The following is a 13,282-nucleotide window of genomic DNA, read 5'->3' as shown; positions in this document are numbered from 1 at the left end:
TCACTTTCTAGTTTTGTTTTGTTTTCTGTAAACCTCGCAATTTGGGTATCTTGATATATTAGATGTCCACCATGATTTATCTTCATGATTAATCAATGGAATTGACTATAATGTTGTCCCTAGGGTAAACCAAAAGACCTTGTCCGTTATCATATCTTTCAGAAAAACCTAACATCTTCCAGAAAATAGACAGCTCATTTTCCCTTTGACCTGAGTACTCATTTGAGCGGTGGATAATTTGATAACATAATTTTCCTCTCTATGTCTACATTTTGAAACTTTACCAACCCACCAAAAATACATAGAACCCTAACCCAAATTAGGAAAATATACAATGGAAAATAGTCCTCATTATTAGTGCTTATGTAACCAAAGTAGTTTCTACTTCTGGCCAACTGAGTGAGTGACGGCTATTTATAAGGCAAGGAGTATGTATGTGTTTGTTTAACAAATTTCACAATCAATGGTTATGGATTTGAAAAGGGATTAGATTTTTAGACAGTGAACTGTTCTTCTAGAAATCCATATTCTTACTTTGAATGCATATTGATCTTCTTGTTTGCAGCTAAATCACATAGACAGAGGCCACCAGCATTTTTAACTCCAGACGGCAATACAAGTCGCAAAGAGGAATTAAGAGGAAATGTCCTTTCCCTTGAGTGCATTGCAGAAGGGCTGTGAGTTAACACTGTCTGTTTTGATGTCCATTTCTTATATAAACATAGTAGATGGGTAGAGAGACATTAATATTATATCATAGCAAGAATCATTGGTAGAGACTCCATTAAGCAATCAAGAAAAATATGATGATTACTTCCAAAATGGGCCATGTGTTATTTCATATTATGAAAATATTTTGTTAATGGAAATGTTCCTTTAGAAATGTGTCAGTAATCACCTTATGATTGTTATCATTGTAATTAAGCTTATTATTTTGCTACTGTTGTCTAACAGATCATCTCAAAACTTAAAGGCTTACAACCAGTAGCTGTTTGTCATTGATGATTTGTCTACAAGTGTGCAGAGCAGTTGTGCCTTAACAGGGCTGGATCTGACTGATTTCATTTGAGCCTGCTTATGCATCTTCTGAGCAGCTCAGCTGTGGGTTCACAGCTCTGGGTCTCCTGGCTGTTAGTAGGGCAGTGGAGGTCTTGGGCATGAATTTTTCACATCCTTCCAGGCAATCAAGCTCTGGCTTATTCTCCTAACAGCGGAAGCTCATTCAGTCTCTTAGAGCCTAGCCTTGACACTGGCATGCTGTCCCATCCTCTACCTCCTAGCGCTGGTCACCAGACCAGCTTCTTTGCAGCTGTCTCATCTATGTGTATGCTTAGTTACTCAGTCATGTCCAACTCTTTGTGACCCATGGACTGTAGCCCGCCAGGCTCCTCTGTCCATGGGAATTCTCTAGGCAAGAATACTGGAGTGGGTTGCCATGGCCTTCTCTAGGAGATCTTCCCAACCCAGGGCTCGAACCCAAGTCTCCCACATTGTAGGTGGATTCTTTACCATCTGAACCGCCAGGGAAGCCCTGTCTCATCTATGTACACCTCAAAACTGATACCACCCCCAGAACCCATGTGCCCTTGAGAAGAGTCCCAGGGAAGCCTCAGCTCAGCTGCAGGAACAGCTGTTATGTTAGGAAAGTGCTGGAGGCAAGCTTCTGAATACTTTCCTCTCATGCCTGGCATAGAGTATGTACCATTGATAAGGCACACTTGCTGGAACATTGACTGGACTCTCAGAAACACGTTGTGTTGTGTTGTAATCTGTGCTGTCCTTGACCTGGTGACTCAGAGTATCACATTCCTTCCTAGAAGCCCAGAATTGGCCTCCAGGAAAAATTTTATTAATATCTCTGGAGACACATGGAGGTCCCTGCTGGCCTTGTCAAGAAATAACACTACTTATGACCCAGTTCATCAAGTATATCTGTTCAGTTATTTTTATTCAAGTAAACAAACAACAATTCTACAACCCGTTAATCCCACTAGTATTTCTAATGATAAATATTGTGTTCTTCCTGAGGGCCTGGACTATTCTTTTTTTTAATCTTCCCAACACACCACTTAATGCTTGACCTGTAGTTTGTGTTTGTGTGTGCCTGCTCAGTCGTGTCCAGCTCTGTGACCTCACGAACTGCAGCCCTCCAGGCTCCTCTGTCCATGGTGATTCTCCAGGCAAGAATACTGGAGTGGGTTGCCATGCCCCGCTCCAGGGGATATATAGTTCAGTGCTTAGTAAATATACTGAATGGATTTTTATTTTACCCTCAGGAAAACCTTCTCAGTCACCAGATCAAAACAAGCATTATTGTCTCCATTAAGGCAGTGGAGGAAACTGAGGCCCCAAAAGGCCAGAGATCCAAAATCAGAGCGCAGTTTAGGAGCAGGGCTGGGATTTTGAAGCAGATCTTTTTAACTCTAAGCCTAAGTCTTCACTTTTCATCTGTCTCTGTAGTTCATGATTTAATAAGAAATATAGGTGAGAAATGGTTTAAATAACATGTGAGTTGGGCCTACCTCTATCAATTGGTACAATGTTTTAAAATATCACTAATAATGAAATTAAAATAACAGCACGACTCCTCTAATCACTTCGTTCACATCATCAGATAGCCTGTTATAAGATAGGGAGATTCTTCCGTTTGGTATGGAAATATGTATAGAAGTTTATGGGAACAAAAATCCAACCTTTTTAAAGTTAACTTTTCTCTAGCCTTTCTTCTTTCTCTAACCTTTCTCTAACCTTTTTAAGTCTGGCTGATTAAAAAATTGTAGCTTGAAGGACTGCCCTGGCAGTCTAGTGGCTAAGAGTGCAGGGGGTTTGGGTTCAGGGAGCTAAGATCCTATATGGCTTATGACCAAAAAACCAAACAAAAAAACAGAAGAAATATTAGAACAAAAATTCAATGAAGACTTTAAAAATGGCCCACATTAAAAAAAAAAAAGTTTTTTAGAAAATTGTAACTCGGTGTCATTAATTTCATGGTCATTCTTTTGATTGATATAGTCCAGTCATGCAAAATTTTTCGAGTGTCTCCTTGATCAGAACTTTGAAGGTAATAATTAGGTCCCTTCAGTCAAGTAAGTCTCACCGCCATTCTCAACAGATCCCTGAAGTCAGAGTTCCCAGCGTGCCTTCACTTAGCACAGTTCTGCTTGTGTGAAAATGGTAACTTACAGACTGAAATGTAAGGTTTTGAGCATTGATTAATAGAAGTGGGGTGCTGCTTAAAATATTTATCTGTTCCTCATGATCTTTATGTTTGTGACAAACTTTCATGAAAATTTACCTTCAAAAACAGGTGAATTTTTTTTCGTGATTCTATTTTCTGTTTATCTTATCAGGCCTACCCCAATTATTTACTGGATAAAAGAAGATGGAACACTCCCCATCAACCGGACATTTTATAGGAACTTTAAGAAAACTCTGCAAATCGTTCAGGTTACAGAAGCAGACTCTGGAAATTACCAGTGTATAGCAAAAAATGCATTAGGAGCCATCCATCATACCATTTCTGTCACAGTTAAAGGTATATCATTGTCTAAAATACATGGTTCTTGCCTCCATGAGAAGCCCTGAATCTTTCATTAAATGCCTTTAATTATATTCTTCAATAATAATAATGTAAATTTATATCAATACTCATGGTACCTTGAATCTCTTCTCATTGCCATTTATGGGGCATCTAAATCAGGTTAAAAATTTGCTCCCTCGATCTTCCTTGCAGAGGATTCCAGTTAATAAGTATTGAAAGAATGAAGGAAATAGAAAATCACCATTAGAATTCCACAGTTGTAACTGCTATAGGCAAGAGCCAATGATGAATGCTAAAATTACTGGATGCCCCCTTGCCTCTTCAGAGCAGTCCCTCAAAGTTATCTGAGAGTCCTGTCTCCTGGGCTTACATTGTAATAAAACATAACTCTCAAAAATAAATAAATAAAATGATAAAATTACTAGTCAAACTTTAAAGAGAAACAGGTTGTTTGCATAGCCTCAAAGTGTTTTTTCTCCTCTTACCCACCCACACCCAGATTAATTACTGAGGTAGGTTTAATATATGTCCACAGGTTCTTCACTCCTCATCCTTTAAGGAGATAGAGCTTAATTGCCCTCCCCATAAGAAGGGCTGAAGTTACCTGCTTCTAATGAATAGAATATGGAAAGCAGAAAAATAGTAACTTTACAGTGAAGAGAGCTGGCAGACATCACTCTAACCAAGTAATCAAGGTTCATATAACCAGTAATAAGCCATGTCAATATCATGTGCTCCCAGATTTAATGCAATTAGAAGGTTCCATCACCCAAAACCTTAGTTGAATCATGAAAAATCATCAGGAAAAACTCTAGTGAAACTAGGTGTACCAAATATAGTGGTTGCCAGTGGGGAGAGGGAAGGAGGGAGGGCAGTAAAGAAGTAGGAGATTAAGAGGTGCAAACTATGATTTTTAAAATAAGCTACAAGGAACTATTATACAACACAGGTAATGTAACCAGTATTTGATAATAACTGTAAATGGAATATAATCTTTTTTTTAAAAAGAAGTAATTATGATGATACTAATGATGGTGGTTGGTTGGTGATTATAATCTAGCAATTCAGGAATTCTTCACTCAGAGGTCACTAAATTTGATCTTAGGTGGAAAAGCTTTTGTTTCACTTAAAACCTTCCTATTGATCTGTATGAGAATTCAATGGTTGCTGGTATAAACATTCTCTAGGAATGAGGGTGTGCCGGAATGTTTCACAAAATATTTTGGTTACAGATAAGAAATGGAGAATGTGCCTTAGGAAAAATATGAAGATTAATCAATTTAGTAAGCTTGATTTATCCCTGAAAGAATCCAATTGACTAGTTCTCCTTTCTAAGTCTGGAAAGAAGTTCAAAGAAAAACTGCTTTATGAAATAAAAAAGAGATGATGAAAAACTTATTTATAGAGTTGGGGAAGTAATTAACATTGATATGTTTACACAGCTAACACACGTATAATTACTTTTCTCCATTTCTGTCCTGATAATGATAAAATGAGGATATTGTTCCTTGTTATAAAAAATGAAAAGCTCTTAATTTAAAAAAAAAAAAGAAAAAAAAAAAAAAAAGATGTTCTACAAAATAACTTACTAGTCATCTTTAAAAGTCTCAGGTTCATGAAAAACAAAGAAAGACCAAGAAACTTTCAGATCAGAGGAAGCTAAGTAAGATGTAACAATTAAATGCAATGTAATGTCCAGGACGGGGTCCTGGAACAGAAATAAGACAGTGGAAAAACTGGGGAAAGCCTAGTACAGTGTGTAGTTGAGTTAATGGTATTGTAGCAATGTTAATTTCTTGTTTTGGCATCTGTACCATGGTTTTGTAAGAAGTTAACATTAGAGAAAGTTGGTGAAGGACTTACAGGAACACTTTATACTAACTTGGCAGCGCTTCAAAAGCTGGAAAGCTTTAAAAATTGCTTACTAATTTTATAACTGTATGTATTCTACAGGGCTTAGAATTTAAATTCCTGTTTCGTATCTCTATCTGTACCTCTAAATTGCTGTACAACTTTAGAGAAATCTGTTACCTCTTTGATATCTGATCCATACAGTGTAGAACAAGACAATGATATTTGAATCTAAAGGCTCTTGAAATGATACATAGATGTCAGTGAGTCTCTTTAAACATTCTTTTGAAAATCTGAAGTGCTCTTTGAAGTATCACTTAGAAGTCTGTTCACTCTAAAAAAACTGAAATTAACAAATGGTTTGCAACATACTTATTTTTATCATTAAGATGCTTCAGTGTACTAAATTTCCTAGAATAACTTACTTGATTCAATTTTGTGGGGTTTTTTCCTTTCCTCATAAAGCGGCTCCATACTGGATCATAGCACCTCAAAATCTTGTGCTGTCCCCTGAAGAGGATGGAACCCTCATCTGCAGAGCGAATGGCAACCCGAAACCCAGAATTAGCTGGTTATCAAATGGAGTCCCGATAGAAAGTAAGTTTCCTTGACTGGCTCCAGTCGCAGTGTGTTTTTAGAGCATAGTGATTTCTCCACAGGAGACAAATGATGATAAAATAATTTGACTTAAGGAAGGAAGCCATATATAAGTTACACTGAAGCACCAGATTACCTTTAGATTTTAATTTTTTTTCTTTAGGTATAATTTATTATGACTAAATTGTTATGCTATTAACAGAACAGTATGTGCTGATTGGAACTTTACAATTGTTCTTGCTTTTTGTGTGAATCGTAGGAACAATGACAGGGTGAGAAATAAACACCACTGAAAAGTTCACATTATCTTCTTTGTTCAAAATGTCAAGTGATGTGTGGAAACATCATAGGAGTTGGAGGAGGTGGTAGGGAGGCTAGGAATAGAGACAGTGGATATGACAGTAAGAAATACGGCTGTCTTAATTTAAAGAGGTTTTAAATTATTAGGCCCATTCCTAATAGAGCTCACATGTTCCCAAGTTCTCCAGTCTTGAGAGGTCACTGTTCCATTTAATACCCAAAGAAGAACCCATCTTCTGACCTCAGTCGTATGCTGAATGTTCTGTCTTTGACCCGTCTTCCCTCCCCAAGTTTTACTGAGATCATCCTTGAGCAATGTTTACGTGATCTTAGCTGCCAAGTATCACCTCTTCTGCCACCTTCCCTGGACCACTCCAGCTCTCAGCCAGCTTCCCTAGGCTGCCACCCTGCTGCCTAGAACGGTCCCCCAGAGTGTAGCCATAAGCTGTCCATCAATCTTCTAAATCATAGCAAAGACCAGTTTTACAGAACTTGATTAGAAGCTTGAGTCTCATAGAAGGGCATTATAGCAAAGAAAAAAAAAATGGATATTGCATCTCCCTTCTCTTGCATTGCTAAGCCATGGCCATCCACAGAGAGTCCATTGCCTCTCTGTTTTCTATTGTTTTTTTCTCTCTCTCTCTGTTTTCTTGATTCCATCTACCACCAGCTGCTATTGCCAGGAGAATCTGTGGACATTTTCCCCTTCTTAGAGAGAAAAAAACAAAAATTGGTTTCTGTTTAAAACCCCGTATCAGGTTCACCCTCCCCATCAGTAGCATAATAATCTGTAAAGACATTCAGTAAAGACAACGTTCAGAATTACGACATAGAGCAGCTTGGCTCCTCATTCCTTCAAAAGTGAAAGTCGCTCAGTCGTGTCCAACTCTTTGGGACCCCATGGACTACACAGTCCATACATATATTATGCAGTCCATGCAATCCCTTCTCCAGGGGATCTTCCCAACCCAGGGATCAAACCCAGGTCTCCTGCATTGCAGGCGAATTCTTTACCAGCTGAGCCACAAGGGAAGCCCAAGAATACTGGAGTGGGTAGCCTATCCCTTCTCCAGCAGATCTTCCCCCAGGAATCCACCCGGGGTCTCATGTATTTCTGGCAGATTCTTTACCAACTGAGCTATCAGGGAAGCCCTTCATTGCCTCCAAGCCAGAATCAAAAATTGGTTCTACTCTCCCATACCCAAAAGACCCATTAAACTGTCTTTCCTGAAATAATCTTTGCCCTAAGATGACTCTGAAAAATACTGGCAGATTTTAAACAGCCCAAGTTCCTGATGATTCACACCATCAAGGTCTTACTGCTCCAGGCCTAGGCAGAGTGAGAGACCCGCTTCTGTGGGTGTTTACTAGTGGTTTGGCACACAACGCAGTCCTTATCAGATGCTCAGAATCAGACAGCCTGTGTTTATTGTAAAAGGAAATATGTTCCTTTTGCAGATTTACAGATACAGGGAGAGCACAGATACTAAGGAGTCCAGCTTGGATATTTCTTCTCCTAATTGTAACTAGTATCAGAATCAGGAAATACTGCAGAATATTTTGTGGTTGTGCATTGGGAAGCTGTTGCCACTGTCAGGGACATATGAGTGAAAACTGCAAAGTGGAAGGAAACCCAGAACTTAAAAGAAAGTTTTCTGATAGGAATGTATTCAGAACAGCAATAAGGGATGGAGCATGCTCAGCGCTGTTGGTACCAAGTTTTGTAGCTCAGAGATTCTGTGCCGATTTATGGAAGGTTAAATGTACCCCTGAGATCTGGCCTCAGTGAAACTGACAAGTGGGAGGGGATATCCATCATTTCACAGTGGGGAAGCTGGGGAGCCAGGGAATGTTGAAAAGATAAATCCTTAAGCTCAGCAGCCAGAATGCAATCAGAAGCAGGGGGAAATTGAGATGTAGGTGAGTCAGTGACACAGGGATGAGGGGAGATAAAATAAGGAAACTGATCTTTCCTTCTGGTTCTCTCAGCTTGTGATTCTTCCAAACAAGGCATAGGTGGTGCCTCTCAGGGGACCTATAACTCCAGCTGTATTGGGAGTTTTGCACTATTTGGGTATAACATGAATAAGACTGAAGGGTGTAATGTCCAGCACAGGGAATATAGCTAGTATTTTGTAAGTTTATTTGGAGTATAATCTATTATATTGAATCACTATGTTGTACACCTGAAACTAATATAATATTGTAAGTCAACTAGACTTCAGTTTTTAAAATGAACTTTGAAGTTGCATTCATAGACATTCCCCTTTAAATGAACTATTTAGGGGAAGGATCAACTATGAAAGGTTGGCACTTGGGGGATGGAGTGTAGGTTCCTGGAGACAAGTGGAACCTGTCTGCTGTAACCCCAGATCATCTGATTGGGTCCAGAGTAGAAAGAGTTAGAACAAAATCTCTCAAATCAGGTTCACAACCAGTTCATTTCATCCATCCCCGAAGTATGTCTTAAGAGGCTTAGCAGAGCTGGGATCAGAGATGACGATGCCTGCAGATCAAGGGCCCCTTTGCCTCTGGTGTGCCTCAGAGTGGGCACAGTGGTAGACAAGTAGGAAGAGAAAATTCCTTGCAGCCTGGCAACAAAGCCAGGGTGCTGGGAGCAGATGCTGTCTGTTTATACCAAGGTGATGAGACATGTATAAAGAAAGCTGAGCACCAAAGAATTGATGCTTTTGAACTTTGGTGTTGGAGAAGACTCCTGAGGATCTCTTGAACTGCAAGGAGATCCAACCAGTTCATCCTAAAGGAAATAAGTCCTGAATATTCATTGGAAGGACTGATGCTGAAGCTGAAACTCCAATATTTTGGTCACCTGATACGAAGAGCTGACTCATTGGAAAAGACCCTGATGCTGGGAAAGATTGAGGGTGGGAGAAGGGGACGATAGAGGATGAGATGGTTGGATGGCATCACCCACTTGAACAAGAGTTTGAGTAAGTTCCAGGAGATGGTGATGGACAGAGAGGCCTGGCGTGCTGCAGTCCATGGGGTGGCAAACACTCGGACACAACTGAGTGACTGAATTGAATTGAACTGATGAGAAGTGTCCCTGGAAGGTGTCTTCCTTCACATCTGGAGGCCAAGCTAAAATTGCATGGTTTACTGTTTGTAATCTCGGAATTGAAAGCTGATGGGTTTGAGGGACCTGGTGGGGACTCACAGCTCTCTGCAGGAGGGCGTGGCAGGGGCAGTACAGTTCCCCACCCCCACTCTCAGCCACTGGTCCATCTGTAGCTTCTGGTGAATGACTTCTTGGCTAGACCCTAAATCTGTTTTTTAAATTTTTAATTAATTTTTTAAAATTTTCAATGTTCAATTTTTAAAAAAAATTTTAATTGTATTCATGTATAGCTGATTTGTAATGTGTGAATTTCTGCTGTACAACAGAGTGATTGAGTTATACATGTGTATACATTCTTTTTCATTTTCTTTTCTGTTACAATTTATCCCAGAATATTGAATATAGTTTCCTGTGCTCGACAGTTGGACCTTATTGTTTATCTAATCTAAATGTAATAGTTTACATCTGCTAATCCCAAATTCCCAATCCATTCCCCCGCGCTCCCCACCTGCAAGTCTGTTCCCTATGTCTGTGAGTCTTTCTGTAAATAAATTCATTTGAGACAGAGTCTTAAACAGCTAGTTCAAAGTGAACCCTATATGCCCCCACTTTGCACTGACCTCCCTGATCCAAGATAGGGAGTAAATGAAGAAGAAAACTGTCCAAAAATCTGTAGAAGTTTGAGGAGCCCCCTGCCTCTCCCCTGTCTGCCCTGCTTGATAGTTTACCTGTTAATTCAGAGGCCTCTAAATAAAACTGAGGTTTGGGGACCATTCTGGAAACAAGAGACTGCGGCTTGTCACCTGTAGTTTGCTGAGTTTGCAACCCACAGCTGCATTCAGCAGTGATAGGGCAAGAACGAAGGATGGCAGAGAGACAGGAGAAGGCAGGAGAGAGCAAGATCTGCTACAATATACAACACAGAATCGGCATGGTAAGGACTACAGGGGGAGCCAGAATAGACCTCAAAAGTTAGCTGGGAGCACAGGCTGGCTTGCTGACACCTTCTGTCCAGGAGGTTGCAGAAACCTCGGCTGGACCAGTTGCTGAGGGGCAGGGGCAGGAACAACTGTGCTTCTGCAGTATCCTAGTGCGGCGTCCCGCCAGGTGGCTGACCTCCCCACCAGCTGCCATGCGACAGAGAACATTATCGGAGGACCACAGTACCAGATACCTCCCCACTCCTGATTTGCAGACAGTCACCTAAGGACATTGTCACTCTCTTCCCCCCACCCCGCCCCCACCTCTGTAGGTTCTGGCTGCCAAGTGCACACCAGGACTATAAAAGGAGAAGGTGGGTCAGGACAGGAGAGGGTCAGACCTGGGTTTTGTTAGCAAACTATAGTGTTGCTGGTTTGTGACTGTGCATTTCAGACCTGGCACCTACTGTTTTACAAAACTGGAAGAATTCATTCAGAAAGAGTCAGGGCCCTAATCTCAATGTCTTTCAAAGCTCTGTCCCCCTTGGACTGGCCAGGTTACTTTAAACTTTCCTTGAAGCAAAAAAAAAAAAAAAGTATTAAATATGGAATTTGCATAAAATTTGTTTGAAACCACCTGTAGAAGTCGAGAACACAGCTGCAGAAGTGCTGATGCCAAAAACGAACTCCTAATTTTTATTGTGTGACTCACAGTGTCTGGGAAAGTGTGAAAACAGAACCCAGGACCAGAAAGAAAATGTCCAAGGTCAAGGCTGTGGACACCAAGATTCCTGACCTTGTCCTGGGAGAGAGTGGGAGAGCCTAGCGCTTGTAGATCTTTAATCATCCCCCTCGTGAGTTGAGGTAGACCTCTCGGATTCTTCCAAGTGGAGCGTCTGTAAGATCACACTATTATTTTGTTAAAAGTCCCCTGTTCTCTAAAAGATGAGAAGGGGATGGAATAAAGAGAATAAAAGTAGACAGCAGGTGTCCTCCTGCCACAGTTACATATTGGAGGGAGAGATTGAAAGACAGTGATGCATAGTAAGCAGGCAGAGGAACAGAGCTGTGGTCTAGGACTCCCCAAGATTCCACCAAGTCATCTTTTTCCTTTTTACAAAAGAGCTCAGTGGCCATCCCTTCACAGGGGATGTAATACCTAGATGAAGAAGAAAATTCATCTCTTCATTCAGAGATTTGTTCTACATTATGCACAGATGTTCAGATTTCAGGAGATGTTTATAGAGGAGACTAACTCAGGAAATCGGAGCAGTTATTGTACATTAAATAAGCCAGTCAGTCTCTAGTTTCTCATCTTCAAGATACATTACTTCTCTCTCCTTAGTCTGTTTCATGAAGCTCTTTTTAAAATAAAACTATGCATTCGATACAGAAGTATTTTAAAATTTGATGGTATGTTTTACTTGTATACTGGCACTTATTATTTTTCTTATTTTCTAAATGTTGGAAACATTCATGGTTTTGGCCAGCCATGTCAGGAAGGCTAGAATAAAAGAAAGTATTATTGGAAGACTGTCACCCCAGTTCTGAACCTCACCTTTGGGGCTTTGTACAGTGGTGATTTCTGCACTCTTAAGTTTCTTTACCCAGTGTGCATTTATAGCAATCAAAGTTGGTCTTCCTAGAATTCATTATTATTTCTGTGGGCAATTTGGGTTTAGATACTAGAGCCCACTCAGGAGCCAGGACACAGAATTCAAAGGCTTCAAATCTCTCTGCCCCAGTGGTTTTATTCTTTGTCCAGTACCTGCTGAGCTCCCGTATGTCACTGTGACGGTCCCGGGTTTCCTGGTATTTCTTTAGTAAGTACTCAAGGAAAACCAAACCAGCATTTGGCTGGTAGACCAAACCCCCATGGAGAAATATCTGCTTATTTACTCTTATTATTCTTACCTAGAGGGCTTATTTGATTTCTAGATACATCACCAAAAATAAATATTTGGAGGCTGCTCCATTTAGCAGAAATAAGGCAGATACACTCAGAGGCCTCTCAGGTTAAAGGAAAAAAAAACAAATTGAAAAGGGTTGATAGCAGGAAAAAAAACAAGCTGTGGGCTACATAAAAGCTGTTCTAAATGGTGTGCGTTGTGCTTGATGAACCCCCACTAGGGGAAGATGATCCTACTGCCTTTGTGAGTTGAGCTGGTCTTCCATGTTCATGGTGAGGTAACTTTTTACTGTGGTTGAAAAGACACATAACAGGTCCTACTGTCTAGGACAGGGAACTATATCCAATCTCCTGGGATAAAGCAGTATAGAAAAAATCATTTTAAAAAGAATGTATATATGTGTAAAACTGAGTCACTTGCTATATATTGAGATTGGTACAACATTGTAAATCAACTATACTTCAGTTAAAAAATACACACACATAACAGAAAATTTGCCATCGTAATCATTTTTAAGAGTGTTACAGTACTTTCACACTATTGTGAAATAGATCTCCAGAACTTTCTCATCTTGAAAAACTGGAACTCTATCCCCATTAAACACACAGTGGTGTAGCTTTTAAGAGCTCGGTATTTTCAAGGAACTGGGAGGGACTCCCAGCCCTCCACTGCCTGGCGGGTCCACAGAAGTGCAGTCAGAATGCACGTGGAGACAACTGCTGGGTCCAAAACACTGGGAATAACTGACAGAGAAGGAGACTCCAGAGATGCTGCTCTGTCCCAACACGCTGTGCTGAGACCATGGAAGGACACTGCTGAGAATGTGTGAGTCGGAAAGGCCGAGATGATCCTAGACTTGGGATGCAGGACAGGGAACACAGGCCTCCCTGAGGGATGCGTTCTCAGGGTGCCTGACAGCCGGTCTCAGGTCTCATCCACTTCCTAGGCCAGTGTGGCATGTCGGTCCTCTGCTCTCGTTTACTGAGGAAATCTATACTCTGTCCAAGGAGTTGAACTTGTATTTTTCTTCTGGTTGGAAGAACATGCTCCTTAAGGCCACGTTGAAATCATTAGAATCATAAAC

At 40.5% G+C, this 13,282-nt stretch overlaps 1 protein-coding gene across 1 annotated transcript in view; it reads left to right on the top strand.

Moving 5' to 3' along the window:
* The window catches only part of NRCAM (neuronal cell adhesion molecule), a 321,909-nt gene that overhangs the window by 248,978 nt on the left and 59,649 nt on the right, over positions 1-13,282 (top strand). Inside the window, exons 10-12 of the mRNA XM_065938640.1 lie at positions 566-677; positions 3,351-3,535; positions 5,858-5,989. Coding sequence (XP_065794712.1) covers positions 566-677; positions 3,351-3,535; positions 5,858-5,989 — 429 coding nt within the window. The remainder of the gene's footprint in view (positions 1-565; positions 678-3,350; positions 3,536-5,857; positions 5,990-13,282) is intronic.

The sequence above is a fragment of the Muntiacus reevesi genome, chromosome 6 (genome assembly GCF_963930625.1).
Source record: "Muntiacus reevesi chromosome 6, mMunRee1.1, whole genome shotgun sequence".
Classification (NCBI taxonomy): Eukaryota; Metazoa; Chordata; class Mammalia; order Artiodactyla; family Cervidae; genus Muntiacus; species Muntiacus reevesi.
Note: the sequence above shows the minus strand (reverse complement) of the source record. Positions and strands in the feature narration are given on the sequence as shown.